The 18,063-nt window shown below is 43.9% G+C and overlaps 2 protein-coding genes across 2 annotated transcripts; both read right to left on the minus strand.

The window, feature by feature from the left end:
- Positions 1-10,478: 10,478 nt before the first annotated feature.
- LOC121992544 (RHOMBOID-like protein 10, chloroplastic) lies at positions 10,479-13,597 on the minus strand. The gene is made up of 9 exons (XM_042547004.1): positions 13,321-13,597; positions 12,982-13,229; positions 12,041-12,095; positions 11,890-11,970; positions 11,725-11,821; positions 11,538-11,605; positions 11,049-11,147; positions 10,925-10,966; positions 10,479-10,844 (listed from the first exon to the last, which is right to left on the minus strand). Exons 1-9 carry the CDS (start codon positions 13,486-13,488, stop codon positions 10,704-10,706), a joined length of 999 nt encoding a protein of 332 aa, XP_042402938.1. The 5' UTR covers positions 13,489-13,597; the 3' UTR covers positions 10,479-10,703.
- Positions 13,598-13,886: 289 nt separating this feature from the next.
- LOC121990225 (probable E3 ubiquitin-protein ligase RHC1A) lies at positions 13,887-14,921 on the minus strand. The gene has a single exon (XM_042544405.1). The coding sequence runs from the start codon at positions 14,898-14,900 to the stop codon at positions 13,956-13,958; it is 945 nt and encodes a 314-aa protein (XP_042400339.1). The 5' UTR covers positions 14,901-14,921; the 3' UTR covers positions 13,887-13,955.
- Between the last annotated feature and the right edge of the window lie 3,142 nt (positions 14,922-18,063).

Below are 18,063 nucleotides of genomic sequence, written 5' to 3' on the forward strand. Positions count from 1 at the left end.
GTTCTATTCTTATTGTTTTCTTTAGTTAGTAGTATTTCCACTTGCGCACTAATGACTTGTAGAGAAGAAATCGATTTGGGGGGGGGGGGGGGCGCTGTCTATCCAATCCCCTTTCTAGCCGACCATCCAATACTCAACACTTACCAGGTTTGATAAGGTTGTAAATGATTAACACTCCAAGGCCACTCAAGATCTCTCCCCTGTGTATCCTAGAGATAATAAGAGTCTAGGTGAGTTTTCTCACCACCTTGTAAGGTCATCCCCATTGCGGTTCTAGTTTATTAACATCCCCAATCGACTTGATGCGCTTTCAGACTAGATCACCCACTTAGAAGAATCTTGGTAAGACCTTTTTGTTATAATTTGTCTTATTCTCTAGTGATATGATATGAGCCGAGTCACCGCCTTGTCCCTCACTTCTTTTATCAGATCTAGTTCCATAAGACATCAACCAACATTATCTTCGTCATACAGATGTCTTCGATCGGATTCAACTCTAATTTCAATTGGGACCATTGCCTCACCATCATATACTAAATGAAAAGGAGTTATCCCTATTGCTTCTCGGGGAGTAGTACGATATACCCATAATACGTTGTGTAACTCATCTACCCAACTATCACCAACATGATCTAATTTAGTTTTAAGCCCTCTGATAATTTCTCTATTAATTACTTCAGCTTGACCATTACTTTGTGGATATGCCACAGAGGTGAAAGCCTGTGTAATATCATATTCTAAGCACCACTCTCTAATTTATATGGAATACCAAATCTATAGATAATATGATGCCATAGAAACTTGATAACTGTCTGTTCAGTAATCTTGACCAATGACTCAATTTCAAGGTTTCTGCCTGTAGGTTTTTGACTGCCTGTAGGTTTCTGATAATGGGAGGCAATTTCAAGGCAGGAGAATAGAAGGGGGATTGGATAGACATCGCCCCCCCCCCCCCTAAAATCGATTTGTTCTCTATAAGTAATTAGTGCGCAAGTGGAAATACTACTAACTAAAGAAAATAATAAGAATAGAACACAAACTCTAACACGATCGATGTAACGTGGTTCGAAGATTGCTTGCTCCTACTCTACAACTTGTCCTTAAGGTGGACCAACCCTTAATTTGTCCATGGATTAGTCCCCGACAATCTCCATCTAAAGCTTTCTCCTTCTCGGTAGAGCAAACCTCTCACAAGACACTCTTCTTCTTTACAAGATTGAGAATAAGAATTGGAAGAAGAGTATTAGGCTTTGGAAGCTTGGAGGCCAAGACTAGGAGTCTATCAACAAGATCAGTAATCTCCTTCAATGCCCCAAGCTTCCAATATATAGAGAGGAAAGAGTTGATCACAAGACAACTCATTTCCTGTGCACCAGTCGACTGGCACTTCCATCAATCGATTGGTGCAACCGTTGAACACAGCCAATGACTACTTGGCAGAGTCAAGGTTTTTGCCAATGATCGCCAATGGTCACTTACCAGTCGACTAGTGAAAGTACCAATCGACTGGTCGTTGCTGGTTGAGCGAACAGAATGCTTTTGTTTGCTCCCAGTCGACTGAACAGTCAACTGGACCAGTCAACTGCAACTTCCATCAGTCGACTGGTCCTGGTTACACACTCACACTCATCCTCTCCAGAGTCACCCTTGAAGTCCTCTTCCTCAGCCTTCGTCCCTCAAATGCACTCGAGCGCGTGGCTTCTCTCCATGCCATCCTTCACGTTGCCTTGAAGTCTGTTTTCCTCGGTTCAACTTCATTGCTCCTAGTCCGGCGATCCCTCAAATATCTTCCACACCATCCTTCACCGACTCAAGGATCCAAGGTGTAGCCTTTTCCTGATCACCCTTAGTGAATTTCTCAAGAATCTTGTTTACATAATGGGACTGACTAAGAACAAGTCCTTTTGTTGTTCTAAGAATTTTGATTCCTAGAATCACATCAGCTAGACCCATGTCTTTCATGTCAAATCTTGAGTTCAATATATCTGATCCGGTGGTAAGGACGGGGGACCCTCATGGGAGGAGGGTCAAAGACACGTGGAGGTCAACCCCAAGTTCGCGCCGAACGAAGGATGCCGGGCCGAACGGAAGGATGCCCTGCTGAACGAAGGATGCCGGGCCGAACGGAAGGATGCCCTGTCGAACGGAAGGATGCCGGGCCGAATGGAAGGATGCCCTGCCGAACGAAGGATGCCGGGTCGAACGGAAGGATGCCGGGTGGAACGGAAGGATGCCTTGCCGAACGAAGGATGCCGGGCCGAACGGAAGGATGCCGGGTCGAACGAAGGATGCCGGGCCGAACGGAAGGATGCCCTGCCGAACGGAAGGATGCCGGGCCGAACGGAAGGATGCCCTGCCGAACGAAGGATGCGGGGCCGAACGGGAAGGATGCCCTGCCGAACGGAAGGATGCCGGGCCGAACGGAAGGATGCCGAGTCGACCTGACATTCGGCCAGGAGCTTCTCGGGCCGGACAGAAGACAACCCGACCATGTGCGGGTTTCCGACGCTCATAGTGAAAAGGGTCACCTGGCCGAGCGGATAGCCCGCTCGGCCGAAGCATAAAGCATCGTTGCTGTGGAACACTCTCAGCCGAGCACCCGGTCCAGCACGTATGACCAGCCGGACGAAAAGGGACTGCCGACTGGCCGGACACTCGCCATATAGTAAGGAGAACAGGACAAGGAAACATCCTCTGACAGCGGGTATGTCCGAGGAGCAGGCCATACGCAGGATCTTATGACAGGGGTCCGCTGTCCCGTCAAAGACGTGCTCGGACTGTAACAGTAAGGGGTCAGGTAAGCTTTTCTGACAAACCCATATGGAGGTATGGGCTAAGGACACGTATTCGCCTCGATATGTGTGCGTGAGTCCCTTTCCAGCACTATATAAAGGGCCTCACCCTTCACTAGAGGTACGCATTCTATAAGTTTTGGAGCCACTTTCTTGTTATCGAGCTTTGCCTGACTTGAGCGTCGGAGGGTCACCGCCGGGAACCCCTTCCCGGCCCGACTTCTGTGCAGGTTCACCGGAGTTTCGTACGACCAATAAGAGATCTACGTCAGCCGTTTGGAGAGCGCCACGTGCCCAGCGTCCGTTGATTCAGCTTTCGGACAGGATCAATTTGGCGCCGTCTGTGGGAACGCTCCTGCATCCGATCGGAAGCAATGGACGAGGCTGGACGACCGCACACGGTGATGCTCTCCACGAAGGAGCTCGACGCTCTAATCAAGGCAAGAGAAGCTAAGCTCGTGGAGCAACAGAGAGAGAATGCGCAAGCCGAGCGGCTGAAGCAACAAACAACGTCAGCATCAGGTGGCCGAGCGGAGGCAATGATCCCCGAGCGGATGCCTCCCCCGAGACAATGATCCAACTGACATTCAAGGGGGAGCACCGCCGAGCGGATGAAGATGGATTGGGACTTGGATCAACCATGAAGCGCAAATTATCTCTAGCCTTTCCGAGGTAGGGTGAAAGGTGCACCAATATAATGTGTGCTGTATATTTTCCGTTTGGCTGTATATTTGAAATGCAGGAAGCAAAATGTTAAAACGAAATTGGCATTATCTGCCGAGCGGCCTATCTCCATGATGTATAAGATCCGAGGCACCGACTCAATGTCGAAGACCCCGGGCCGATCGGCCGGGCGTAAAAATTATCCGAGCCAAGTCATCGAAGACGAAGACCCCTCGCCGCTCGGTAGGGCGTATGTCATCAGTGTTAAAGTTAGCCTTAAAGGCCGTCGAGCTCCGACGTTAAATATCGAGAGACGAGCCGGCGTCTATAAACCCGCCGAGCGGAAGACCGTCGAGCTCCGACGTTAAATATCGAGAGACGAGCCGGCGTCTATAAACCCGCCGAGCGGAAGACCGTCGAGCTCCAACGTTAAATATCGAGAGACGAGCCGGCGTCTATAAACCATCCGAGCGGAAGACCGTCGAGCTCCGACGTTAAATATCGAGAGACGAGCTGGCGTCTATAAACCCGCCGAGCGGAAGACCATCGAGCTCCGACGTTAAATATCGAGAGACGAGCCGACGTCTATAAACCCGCCGAACGGAAGACCGTCGAGCCGACGTTAAATATTGAGAGACGAGCCGGCGTCTATAAACCCGCCGAGCGGAAGACCGTCGAGCTCCGACGTTAAATATCGAGAGACGAGCCGGCGTCTATAAACCCGCCGAGCGGAAGACCGTCGAGCTCCAACGTTAAATATCGAGAGACGAGCCGACATCTATAAACCCGCCAAGCGGAAGACCGTCGAGCTCCGACGTTAAATATCGAGAGACGAGCCGGCGTCTATAAACCCGCCGAGCGGAAGACCGTCAAACTCCGACGTTAAATATCGAGAGACGAGTCGGCGTCTATAAACCCGCCGAGCGGAAGACCGTCGAGCTCCGACGTTAAAAATCGAGAGTCACGCCGGCGACTATAAACCCTCCGACCGGAAGACCGTCGAGCTCCGACGTTAAATATCGAGAGTCAGATCGGCGACTATAAACCCTCCGGCCGGAAGTAATGCTGTTTAGCGGTAATTCCAGTTAAAGCCATGCATGTATTCAACTAAGTGGGTCCGGCGGACCAAGTGTGCAAGCGGGCGGGTTACCAAGAGTACCCCGTAAACATCTGACGAAAATCCCATTTGTGAAACGAGATATATTCAGCCGAGCGGACTAGCTATACAAAATACTTCGTGAGAAATCCCTTGCAAAATGCAAGAGAGGTGGGATGAGAGGCGATTAACGAGGAGAAGCGGAGGATGGTTTCTTGGATGCGCCTCTCGACACTACGGGCGTCTAGTCAGTCGGACTATGGGCCTCCTTCGACTAGACTTGAAGGGGAGGCATGTGATCCGATGGTAAGGACGGGGTACCCTCATGGGAGGAGGGTCAAAGACACGTGGAGGTCAACCCCAAGTTCGCGCCGAACGGAAGGATGCCCTGCCGAACGAAGGATGCCGGGCCGAATGGAAGGATGCCCTGCCGAACGGAAGGATGCCGGGCTGAACGGAAGGATGTCGCGCCGAACGGAAGGATGCCCTGCCGAACGAAGGATGTCGGGCCGAACGGAGGATGCCGGGCCGAACGGACATTCGGCCAGGAGCTTCCCGGGCCGGACAGAAGACAACCCGACCATGGGCGGGTTTCCGACGCTCATAGTGAAAAGGGTCACCTGGCCGAGCGGATAGCCCGCTCGGCCGAAGCATAAAGCATCGTTGCTGTGGAACACTCTCAGCCGAGCACCCGGTCCAGCACGTATGACCGGCCGGACGAAAAGGGACTGCCGACCGGCCGGACACTCGCCATATAGTAAGGAGAACAGCACAAGGAAACATCCTCTGACAGCGGGTATGTCCGAGGAGCAGGCCATACGCAGGATCTTATGACAGGGGTCCGCTGTCCCGTCAAAGACGTGCTCGGACTGTAGCAGTATGGTGTCAGGTAAGCTCCTCTGACAAGCCCACACTACAGTATGGGAAGGGACACGTGCACACCTCGGTATGTGTGCACTCGCTGCTCCACTGCCCTCTATAAAGGCCCTCATCCTTCGCCGGAGGTACGCATTCTACAAGTTTTGGAGCCACTTTCTTGTTATCGAGCTTTGCCTGACTTGAGCGTCGGAGGGTCGCCGCCGGGAACCCCTTCCCGGCCCGACTTCTGTGCAGGTTCACCGGAGGCCCGTGCGAACAGTCCGAGATCTACGTCAGCAACCCGGAGAGCGCCACGTGCCCAGCATCCATTGATTCAGCATTCGGACAGGATCAATATCTTTAGTGAATTTGATTATCTTATCATTACTCCTAATGATAAATATGTCATCTACATATAGGTACAAGATGACGTAGTCATTCTCCATGACTTTCATGTAGACACATTTATCACATTTATTAATCTTGAATCTACATTCCTTCATGGCATTATCAAATTTCTCATGCCGCTGCTTTTGGTTCTTATTTCAAGTCATATATTGATTTCACCAATCTACAAACCTTGTTTTCTGTCCTGACATAGAAAATCCCTCAGGTTGCTTCATGTAAATTTCCTCTTCTAAATTCTCATTTAAAAAGGCAGTCTTTACATCCATTTGATGTATTTCGAGATTCCATAGAGCGATAATAGTCAACAATACTCTAATGAAAGTTATTCTCGATATCAGAGAATACGTATCAAAGTAATCAAGGCCTTCTTGTTGTCGATATCCTTTGATTACCAATTTGGCCTTATACTTATTAATTGTGCCACTTAACTTCATTTTCTTCTTGAAGATCCACTTGCAACCTAGTGGTTTACTGCCCTGAGGAAGATCCACAAGTTCCCAAGTGTGATTTTACAAGATAGAGTCTATCTCAGATGCAATTGCCTCTTTCTAGTGAGGTCCATCATATGAGCTTACTGCTTCTGAGTAACTCAAGGGCTCACTTTCTAACATAAAAGTGATAAAATCTAATCCGTAAGATTTTTCTACTTGAGCTCTTTTTCTCCGTCTAAGCTCAATCTTGACTGGTTCATCATAATCTTCTTCGCCTTGTGTTTCATATGCCCGTTTTGAGGAACTAACATCCTCTTGAGTCTTATACAAAAACACATGCTCGAAGAATGATGCATTTCTTGATTCTATTATCGAGTTCTTGTGTATCTTCGGTATTTGTGATTCATACACAACAAACTGATACACATTGCTATTTTGTGCATATCCAATAAATATGCAATCAACAATCTTTGGTCCTTTCTTCATCCTTTTCAGATCAGACACCAACACTTTGGCAAGACACCCCACATTCGTAAATATTTATAGGACGATTGTCTTCCATTCCACAACTCATAAGGGCTCTTGTTTATTTTCTTTTAGGGCACCTTATTTAAAAGGTAATTAGCTGTTAACACAACTTCCCCCCACATGAACTCTGGCAATCTAGAGCTCAATAGAAGAGCATTCATTATTTCCTTTAGAGTTTAATTTTTCTGCTCAGCAACTCCATTTTAAGGAGCTGTTGTTTCGTGTTTGATCTCATGTTCAACACACAACTCAGTAAATGGTGATACATATTCACCATCTTGGTGACTTCGAACCACCTTAATCTTTCTACTAAGTTGGTTTTTAACCTCATTCATATAGAGAGCAAATTTTTCTATAGCTTCATCCTTACTTTTGAAAAGATACACATAATAGTATTTTGTGTTATCATCTACAAAAGTGATGAAGTATTTATTCCCATCACGTGTTGGTGTACCTTTGAGGTTGCACACATCAGTGTGAATTAGCCTGAGTGGTTCGTTGCTTCTTTCAATATGTTGAAAAGATGACCTTGCCATTTTCGCTTCAACACAAATCTCACACTTGTGTTTTGGGTTAAGGTGGAATGTAGGTATGCTTTGCATGTTTATTAATCTATGTAACACATCGTAGTTAATATGTCCTGATCTACCATGTCACAAATATGAAGACTCAAGCATATAAGTGGAAGAACTTTCATTTTTATTTAGCTTAAGCCTAATAGTCATTACATTGAGCTTGAATAGTCCATTAGATACTAGCCCCTTCCTATAAACATTCAATTCTTGGACAATATAACTCTGTCTGACTCAAAAATAATACGAAAGCTATGCTTGCTTAACGGAGATCCGGACATTTGATTCTTTCGAATCTCCGGAACGTACAACACATTGTTCAGAGTAAGGTCCTTGCCCGATGCCATCTTCAACACCACTTTTCCTTGGCCCATGATGTCCGAAGTTGCTGAATTTCCCATGAATAGTTTGTCTCCAGTGACTTCTTCGAAGTTGTGGAGCAACTCCTTGTTTCAACACACATGTCTAGTGGCTCCAGTATCGATCCACCATTATTGTGGGTTTGAACCCACTAGGTTCAACTTAGAGATCACAACGCAGAGATTGTCCATTTCTGGTCTCTCTTTCAGGTTGGCCTTCTGCTTTTTCCTCGGCTTCCTATACTCTAAAGATTTGTTACCCACTCAGTCACAATTGATGCACTTCCCAGAGAAATTCTTCTTGCTGATGCCTCCTCTGGGTCCCATCTTGGAAGACTTGGGGTTCTTCCGTTTCAAGATTTGACCGTACTCGCCCACGTTGGCATTCACACTAGCCTGAGAAAACAACTTTCTCTCTGAACTCTTGTTATCTTCTTCAATGCGAAGTCTAACAATAAGTTCCTCCATATTCATCTCCTTCTACTTATGCTTTAGGCAGTTCTTGAAGTCCTTCCAGCTGGGAGGTAGCTTCTCAATGATAGGAGCCACCTGGAAGGTCTCACTCAGAACCATCCCTTCTGAGTGGCTCTTGTGTAAGACCACCTGAAGCTTATGGACTTGGATGATTATCATTTTGGAGTCAAACATCTTGTAGTTCAAGAATCAGCCCATGATAAACTTCTTGGCCCCTGCATCCTCCGTCTTGTACTTCTTGTCCAAGGACTCACACATCTCTTTAGCCATTCTCTTCATGCTATACACAGCGTACAACGAGTCGACAAGGCAGTTGAGGATGTAGTTTCGACAAAAGAACTCAGAATGAGTCCATGCCTCCACTGCACTGATGGTTTGCGCGTCAGTATCCTCAGCACGCTCGGGAGGGTCCTCGGTCAAGAACCGAGTTAGATTGAGCGTGGTCAAATAGAAGAGCATCTTCTACTGCCACCTCTTGAAGTTCAGTCCGTTGAACTTCTCTGGCTTTTCCATATGATTGATTGACACAGTTCCAATTGAGGCGGCGGGACCTTCACGTGTTGAGTCTGTTGCACCTTAACATTCCGTTTGGTGGCCATCTCAACAGAAGCGAATTTGTTTCAAGATTATTGGAGGAAACAATCTGCTGCCGGAGATTTACGGGGTATTAGCTAAATTTAAATACACTGAATTAAATTCACTTATTTGTTGAAATGACCCGAGCTCCGAGCAGCAAAGTCCAAGCGGACTTAATGGCCGGGCGGGCAAGCAGTAGATTGGCCGATCGGGAAGAGTGCAGAGCGGCCGACTGAGCAGTTAGACCGAGCGGGTGAACAACCAACCCCGTGTCCGAGTCACACAGTAGAGAGGTTGACCGGGTAGTAAGGCTGAGCAAGTTTGACTTGACAGAGAAGTCGACTGGGTTAGAGGCCGGTTGGGAGAGCAGAGAGGCTGAGCTATAGGTCGGTCGGGAAATAAAATAGGTCAAGCGAGAGGCCGATCGGGCAATCAGACAGGCCGATCGTTAGGTCGGTAGGGCGAAGTAACCGAGCAAGTGTTGCCGGTCGGGCGAGCTGGTGCCACCGGGCAAAGATGCCGAGCGGGCGAGCGGAGAGGCTAACCGGGCAGACGAAGAGGCTGACCGGGTGGACAAGGAGACCTACTGGGCGAGCAGACAGAGACCGAGCGAGCTGACCGAGGCTTGCGATTGACGCAGTTTCCTTGAAACATATTCGCCCCACCTCTGACTGTGTTTTGAGACTTTCTTGGGTGGTCTGTTTCCTAGGATACAATGGCTAACCGTGATTCCCACCAAGCACTAGTGGTCACGACGAACTGAGGGGTACCCGAACTATCACGGGAACTCCAGCCGAGCAAAAGTTGCACGATAGAGTAGGGAACGTAGGTGGAGAGCTTCTGTTGCTTTTCTATGTGCGTAACTTTTTGCCTGTGGTCACAACCTTCTTATGTAGGAGCTTGTACCAATGAGCAATGTTAATGATCGTTTAATGATCATTATTTGCCAACTGTGTAACGCCAGCGTTTCACTCGGCTGCATTAGTCTTTCTTTAATGCATCCGTTACATAAGCAACAAAAAGGTTTACGTGGCAAAATGTTGATTGTTCCACTTGGGCAAATTTTGCCCTGATCGATCAGGTCGTGCCTGCACACAAGTCAACATGGTTTAGTGCAATCCGGACCCTGAATTTACACTCCCCCTGCGCACCCACGCATGAGAGAGAGTCTCTCCCTCTGTATTTGTTCACATCATCAATGCATGTGAATCAATATAAACCAACCAACATGTCATAAAACTCCCAATGTAGGACTAAAGTTCCATTCATAATGGAGCCTCTTTCCTCTTCCACCTCTTCTCCATTTACATCACTTATATCCAACATAGGCTAGGTGAGTTGAATGGGTTGATCAAGTCAAATGAGATAGACAAGAAGGGTGGGCCAACAAGCCTATTGGTCTCTTGAGCCAATATAACAGGGTACATCTGTTAAGGCAAATTATACCCATGGTGCAAACTATAAGAGTCGGACAAAGTATTTTATATGGGATTTATTTCATTATTGTTATAATATTTATTCTCAATTTCCTAAAATATTCCTTCGAACCAACATATAAAAATACTTATTCATAACTATTTCATGAAATCGGATTAAGAACTATTATGGATTAAGAAATATTATTGTTTTACTGCTCTATTACGTTCTTTTGAAATGCAATTTCATTCCTTACAATTTTACTGCTCTATTACGTTCTTTAGGAATTCATGAACCAAATGTAATCAGCAAAAAAAGTCGGCTCAAATGAGTGACATTTTGGTTGGTGTTGAGTATAAGTCATCAGCACAAAGAAAGAAAAAAAGAATTATTACACATTTCTTCGGGAAAATAAATGAGGTCTTTTTCATATTTTTATTTATTTTGAACTATTTCTTTACAGATGGAAATGGCTATTACTGGATCCAGAATACCATCCTGTTATTTGTTCATGCAATCACAATCGTGTCCTATGACAATCTTCTCCTGTTGATGAACTGATAAATAGGAGCCCTGTCAGCAAGCACTACTTTTCCATCAGCCATTCGCGACATGTGCCATGCAGGGCCAAGAAACCATGATACCGCAGCCCCACCGAGCAATCCTCCCAGCTGAAACATGCAATATGGTTGTCTTATAATCGAGAATGATCAATTCAGACAGGATCAAAGAGTGCGATGCTGAAACATACATGACCCCAGTTGTCGATGCCCCGAGAAAGAAAACCAATAACCTGAGCAAATAGATAAGAAAAGGAAAAGGATATGTAGTATAAATCAAAGGGAAAGAATATGTGCTAGGAACTAATCAAGTACCATATTTAAGGCAATGACATGGGCAACATGAAGCAAATCCTCCTTTGCACCCCCGACAAGTTTTCTATGCCTCAAAACAAATACAGCATAGGAACCAACCTGTTCATATTCCCGGTGAAATGAGTTAGCAGACAGTAGAAGGTGTTCGGTCTGGCTTAAACAATGGTTGTTCATGGAGTAACTAATCCACTCATTGATATTTATTGTTATAGCTGCTAGCCTATAGTTGAACTTTTTTATTCCTGCAATATCATGTGAACCAAGAGTATCCATAGCAACTGTAGGTCAACTTAATCCATGATGCAATGAGGTGAAAAGATACTAGCTTACACTTTGATTAAGTTTTAAAGTTAGATTTAGTTAGATGCTGCAGTTTTATTATGACATACGAATGAGTCTTCTTTCACAAGTCATTTACAAAGAGAATGGTAAGTACCTTGTATGTGGTTATCTATGTAGAATATAAAACTACACATCAAAAATACTTACTAATCCAAATATAGCACCAGATGCACCAACAGAAGGTGATTGACTGAACCGGTAACTCATGACTGAACCTAGTTTCCTTGCCAAAAAGGGACTAAAATTAAAAAATTTGCCAAAAAGGGAGTAAACTTAAAAAACCAAAGGGGTGCTCAAAGATTTTGATATCAGAAGAGTGTAAAAGGATACTTACTTGCTATTGCTGAAGAGAAATATATCGCCAGAAATCGTCTAGAACCACTCATTTTCTCCACTGTAGGACCAACTGAGTTCAAAGAGTAACAATTAATCTGCACAACAATACTACTTAAGGACTTATCCATGAACTATGACGAGGAAAAAAGTTTTATGGACAAACCATAAGATGCCCAATGTTGGCATGAAGAAGAGCTGATGTTGCCAACCTCCATAGTTGTCCTTTATCAATCAAGCTATTCACCTATAAACATAATATATTGAACTTTAGGTATGTATTCCTCAATGTCTTAGGATTCTCTCAAGGTTCCAACCTTAGCTCCCCACAAAAGCAACTTCCCTTGTGTTGCAATTTGAGCTGCATAAACCCTAAAATGAAGATTTGAAACACTAAGTCGATCTCAAAAGTTGTATCACTATATTACACAGTAGATGAAAACAAATAACATCAAATAGACAATTACTCCTTTTAAATGCAAATCATACACAAGGGGACATTTTTCTACCGCACACTAGCAGCTCTGACATAGCAGTAAACAACAGTGAAATAAACAACATTTTTCTCGTAAGTCCTTGTCCCCGGAAAAAGTCTACAGTTTTTTTTACAGGAATGTACAGCCTGACAACTATCTCTTGTTGCAGAGATATATCTACCTTGTCTGATGTTCTCATATGAGGCTTAGCTTTCACGTAACTTTACCATTGCAACCCCTCGTTTGCCTTGAATAGATTAATTTAAGTTGTTAGCAAAATGACACCAGTTCTTTGTCATGGATATAAGTGAAACTCACTGTACCACTCAGATACTTTTTAATTCTGATCATAGCCTCTCAATCCCATTTTTTTTTTTTTTTCCAAATTTTCACATCTAATTAGATAACTTTCAAGAAAATCATTGTACAAGCAAGTTCAGAAGAAAAACAGGTAGTATAGTGACTACAAAATAAAATAGAACAGGCAAAAACAATCAGACGACTCTTATCCGATGTAGGTCGAAAATGGAAAAGAACCACCCCTGGTATCAACAAATTGTATTAAAATGTATCTCATATTTAACATCAAAATGAATAAAACTAAAAGCAAGGCATCGAGTTTATACAATGCTAGAGTTGATCAAGGAATGTGCTCCATCAAAAACCATTGAATTCCTTATAAAAGAAATAGATTGTACGTTCGTTTATCTATGCAATTACTAAGATCATGAATTGAGACGTTCGAAACAGATACACTAAACAGAAATCGATATGGAACTCACAGCACGTTAACGACCAGAAGGACATTGGTCAGCATTCTTCCATTAACGGGCTTCCCTCCAGAATTCCTTATCTGCATTCTTCCTTCGTTCACATATCCCCTCCCAAATTCCTTTCCGGTAAAGAAAGAGAAGCATGATGAGCACGAGGCCGAAAAAGAATCAGAGAGTTTCTCGAGAAAGGAAAAACTCTTTGAGGAATATCTTTTCCTGCACGCAAAATCCCTTTTTTGGTCCAGACTATAGCCATCCTAGCGGCATAAAAGGCAGAAACAGTTAGGAATTCTATTCTACCATAGAGAAAGGCGGCCGCTAACGGTCAGAAGCATAAGGAGATAGTACCGACGACGATGCGGGAGGATGAAAGACGACGTGGAGATTGGCGGAGTAGAGATCGCGGCAGTGCTTGCCCAAACGGAGAGAGGAGGCGACGACGAGGAGATGCGCCGGGGATGTGCTCCCGGAAGAATTGGAAGCTGGGAACCAGTGATGAGAAGAGTACGCCGCCATAAAACGAAGATCGGAACCCAGCGCAACGCCGGCGAGTGGACGACGGACAAGAAAAGGAGAAGACAGAGGTGTTCGAGATTAGGTTAGCTTTGGCCGCAACAAATTGCGAGGAAAAATTTCATTTGAACCCCTCATACTTTGGCATGTCATAGGGCAGGGCAGGGCCGGGTTCGGCTTGCAGACCTCGGTTTAGGCCGAATCCAACGTCTCAAATCGGCCGGATGAGCTCGAGATCAACCTTCCACGAACAATTAATCTCTCTAGCACATTTGAAAATTTATTGTATATAATGTCATAAATAATTATTATTTATACCCTTTAAACAAAGATTTTCTGGGTGGCTAAGCCAATGAATCCATTGGATGAACACATTATTGAATATATTTAATTACATATAAATATACAATCGGATAAACAATTGATCACAACGAGTTGAACCTTCCAACTTTTGAATCCATGTAGTTGTTTCAGAGAAAGAATGAGAAGAAGAGGAAACAGAGAGACACGAGAAAGAATGCGGGAAGAACAGTGAAGTCGTTGCTCGTATTGTTGTCGTTCTCATCCCGTCTCCGATAAGGGAAGTTTCCGGTTCGCGATGGCTGCTCTCCGAAAGGCCACAGGGTGAAGAAGGTGTTCCAGTTCCATCTTCCCCCGGGATGTGAGCTGGCACCTCTGTTTGCGCCGGCGGCAGTTGCGTTGTTCTCTTGCTGCCGGCTGCCGGGAAGCTGAAACCGGCACACCGGGCAGGAGTTGTGTAGGTTAAGCCACGGCACGATGCAGTCGGAGTGGTAGACGTGCTTGCAGGGCATTTGCTTTGCCTCCTCGCCGAGGGAGAATTCTTCCTTGCAGACAGGGCATTGGGAGCCGTCGGTGAGGTGGGCGTCGGCGATGTTAACCGTCGGAAGGGCACTGATGGCGGTGGATGGCGCCGGCGGTGGCCCCGGGCGGTCGTTCTGGGTGAGATCCTCGATCAACTCGTTCAAATTAGGCCCGGTGTAGAAGTCCTCCGGTCGTGCAACTGGTACCGTAGTAGGTGGTCTGCGTGGATTAGGATGGACGGGCCTCGGAAGGGAGACCAGGTACGGGGGAGGATGGCCACCGCGGGCGGTGGGATCATTGGAGTTGAGGCGGGGGAGGCGGTCGAGGTCAGAGTAACCGCGTCGATTGGGCGGGGGGAAGAGGGGGTGGTGGTGGAAGTGGTGGGGCTGCTGAGGAGGGAAGGGGTGTACGGGTGTGAACTCGATGACTAGACGAGGGCGGGGGAGATCGATCTCGTGGAGGAAGCGGCCGTAGCAGCGGGGGCAAAGGATGTCAGAGGAAGGAGAGCAGATGAGGCGGACGGCGCGGTGGCACTGGTAGCACCAAAAGAGGCGGCAAGTCCGAGGGGCAGCGGAGGGATGGCGCAGAGACATGGAACTGGGGCGGTCGATCGCCGACTTGTTTAGAAGAAAAAGAAGCAGTTGGGTTTTATGGGATGGAGAGTTGAGAGGAGGAGGAGGAGATGGGAAAGTATCGCTTAAGGAAGTAGCACGAAGCGATGCTGTTGGAGGTCGTTGCTTGTCAGCCGCCAAGAACAGGAAGCAGTTATTTTGAAGAAAAGCAAACCATTAATTATTATAAAAAGTAAGTTAATAAATTAAGAGACAATTTTTAAAAATCATCGTTAGTTTTTACTCTTTTTTTTAAATACTCTGATTTTTAATTTTAAGAAGACCCTTGCTTAAGACTAAAATATTTAGTTTACCCTTTTTTATGTTGTCAACAAACAAAACTTCCTTTTTAACATAAAAAAAAAAATAGGAACATTTTGATATTTACGTTCATGGATACTCAAATGTCTACGAATATACCCTAGCGTATAATGGGTTTTCTACCTTTAATGATGATCATCATATTTTGTCAGTGAACTCTTTAAATTTAAATCATTTTCTAATTCTTCCAACTTTACTCTTAAAGCTTGATTACCTAATTATAGCTGGCTTATTTAAAAGTTTTTCATGTTTACTTTATTAGGAATACAATTAAAATCTCATTAGAAATATATAAAAAAATTATAAGTTTAAAAGATAAAAATATTTTTATTGGTATGAAATTTTTTTAGGTAGAACTAAAAAATAAATTCATATCATTATATAAATAATTAAATTTTTTAATTCATAACATAATGCTCCTCAAAGTTTAGAATTTTTTTACTCCTTTTATCTTTATAATTTTTTATTAATTAAAATATCTAATTTGTTGAACCGATTAATCTAGGAGATAATTAATCTGATTATATAGAAATTTTCTACTCACCACTAGGTAAATCAATCAAAAAGTACCGATGAATCTTAGCGAGTAACCTAATAACATGATTGATTCGAGCACTACAAACATTTAAGAATATCCAACATGAAAATTAAACCACAATGCATGCATATACCATCCTACCGCTTTAGGATCGTATCATTGGCTCGAGAATTCCATATCTTTTTCTTGATAAGTGGGCACTTGTTATTGCTGTATCTTTTTTAATTACACTCAAAACACAATGTGCTGTTGATCTTTTTACTTGAATTGATGGTGCTGGTGGAATTTCTTACCAGAGCGCCACTTTAAATGATTTGGGCATTTATTTATAATTAGTATTTAATATTTATTTTTTTAAATTGATTAATTCCAAAGATGATCAAATCATATAAAAAATTTCTATTAATTATCAGGATAAATTAAAAGATGTTCATAATGATTTATTTATATAATCCACTTTTTCATATTACTATCCATTAGATGAAAAATCTTCTATAATTTACAGTAACTAAGTCTTACCTTGAGGTTTTTAGGATCTGTACTTGGAAGTCTAATTACTTGATCGTAACCTCAGGTCGGGCTCTTTCTTCTCACTCCTTCCAGAGATGGATGATTCCCTACTTGGCTCATCTAACAACGGTCATGTATCCTCATTGATAATCATCATGGAGTGAGCATCAAATTTTCTTCTCGTGTCAACTTGTAGAATTTTAAAAAGGATTAAGGAGGATTGCACGTTAGCAAAGGAAATTTTTAACTATGATTAGGTAAAGGAAAATCCAAATGAATCAAGAAAGACCACACGCTTACAAAAGGGAATTTCTAACTGTGGTTAGCTAAAGAAAAGTCCAAGTAGATTAAGGAGGACCACATGTTGACAAGAGAAAAGTTTTAACTGTGGTTAGAAAGAAGAAAATCCAAGTGAATCAAGGAGGACCGTATTTGGTGATCGAAAGCCCAATGGGAAGTTGACGGAGCCCAAATGGGTCAAAAGTTGACCAGACACTTGGTGAGTAAGTCCTAATAAGTCACGACTGACCAAATATTGGGCAAGGGAACCCTAGACTTGGATCAAGTAAGTTAGGGTTAGGCAATCAATTAGGGCAATCGATTGAGCCGAGTATAATCGATTGGGCTAATCGATTAGGGTCACCCCAATCGATTAGGATGGATTCCTAATTGATTGGGAGTTTTCGCGAAGAGAAATTACGAAAATAATGGTTGAATTGATTGACCTAATCGATTCAGCCATTGCTAATCGATTGGGTCAATCGATTTAGGCAGTGTTTTGTCGCAAGAAGAGAGAATTGATTGAGGCAATCGATTAAGAAGGTTTAATCGATTGGGCTAATCGATTAAAGCCTTTTTGCAAGAGTTTACAGAGTTTGAAAATCAATTGGTCAATCAATTAAGGCTCTCTGAATCGATTGAGATGACTCACCAATCGATTAGTGTTCGAAAAAGAGTTGTTCTGCAGATGCATGAATGGTCGGCTAACATGACAATCAATTAGGGAAAAGCCTAATCGATTAGAGGCGTCAAGTGAACCCTAGAAAAGGGTATTCACTGAGATTGGAAGAAAATCGCTCACGCTACTCTTCACCACCGGTTCTTGGGTGTTTAGGTGAATAAGTGTTGCTGTATTTTCCACCACCAAGAGGCTATTCAAAGTAAGAAGAAAGCAAGATAAGAAAAGGTTCATGTTGTAAATCATTTTTGATTTCTTTATAACCTAGGTTGCGGTTCTTGTTTGTATTTCTTGTATTTGAGCTTATAGTAGGTTTCTCCAACTCCGGTTTATTTTCGAGAATGAGTGTTTTTCATAATGGAGTGTGTGTGTGGATCTTTGGATTAGTCACCTCAAGAGGTGGTTATCAATTAAAATTCAAGTGTTGGAATTGGTGAGTCTTAGCTTCAAGATATCCGCTATAAATCATCATTGACGAAGCGATCAAAGCTATTCACCCCCTCTAGCTCCCAAAGTGCCCTAACAAGTGGTATCAGAGAGAGGTTACTCTTAATTGGACTAATTGCCAAGAGAGCAATGAACTAGAGGAAGAAGAAGAAGAAGTTTGAAGCTTGAAACCCTAATTTCAAAGTCAAGAAATTATCATTCAAGAAGCTTAAGTTCAAAAATGGTATGTCAAGATGATTTCAGATACTATATCCGAGCACCTCCACCATTCAGATTGGAAAACATCAATCTTTGGAAATCACGAGTCAAAAACTACTTCATGATAGAGATAGAGCAATGATTTGCTCTAATGGAGGGCTTTGAAGTTCCAA

Source organism: Zingiber officinale, chromosome 6B (assembly GCF_018446385.1).
Source record: "Zingiber officinale cultivar Zhangliang chromosome 6B, Zo_v1.1, whole genome shotgun sequence".
In the NCBI taxonomy this organism is placed as follows: Eukaryota; Viridiplantae; Streptophyta; class Magnoliopsida; order Zingiberales; family Zingiberaceae; genus Zingiber; species Zingiber officinale.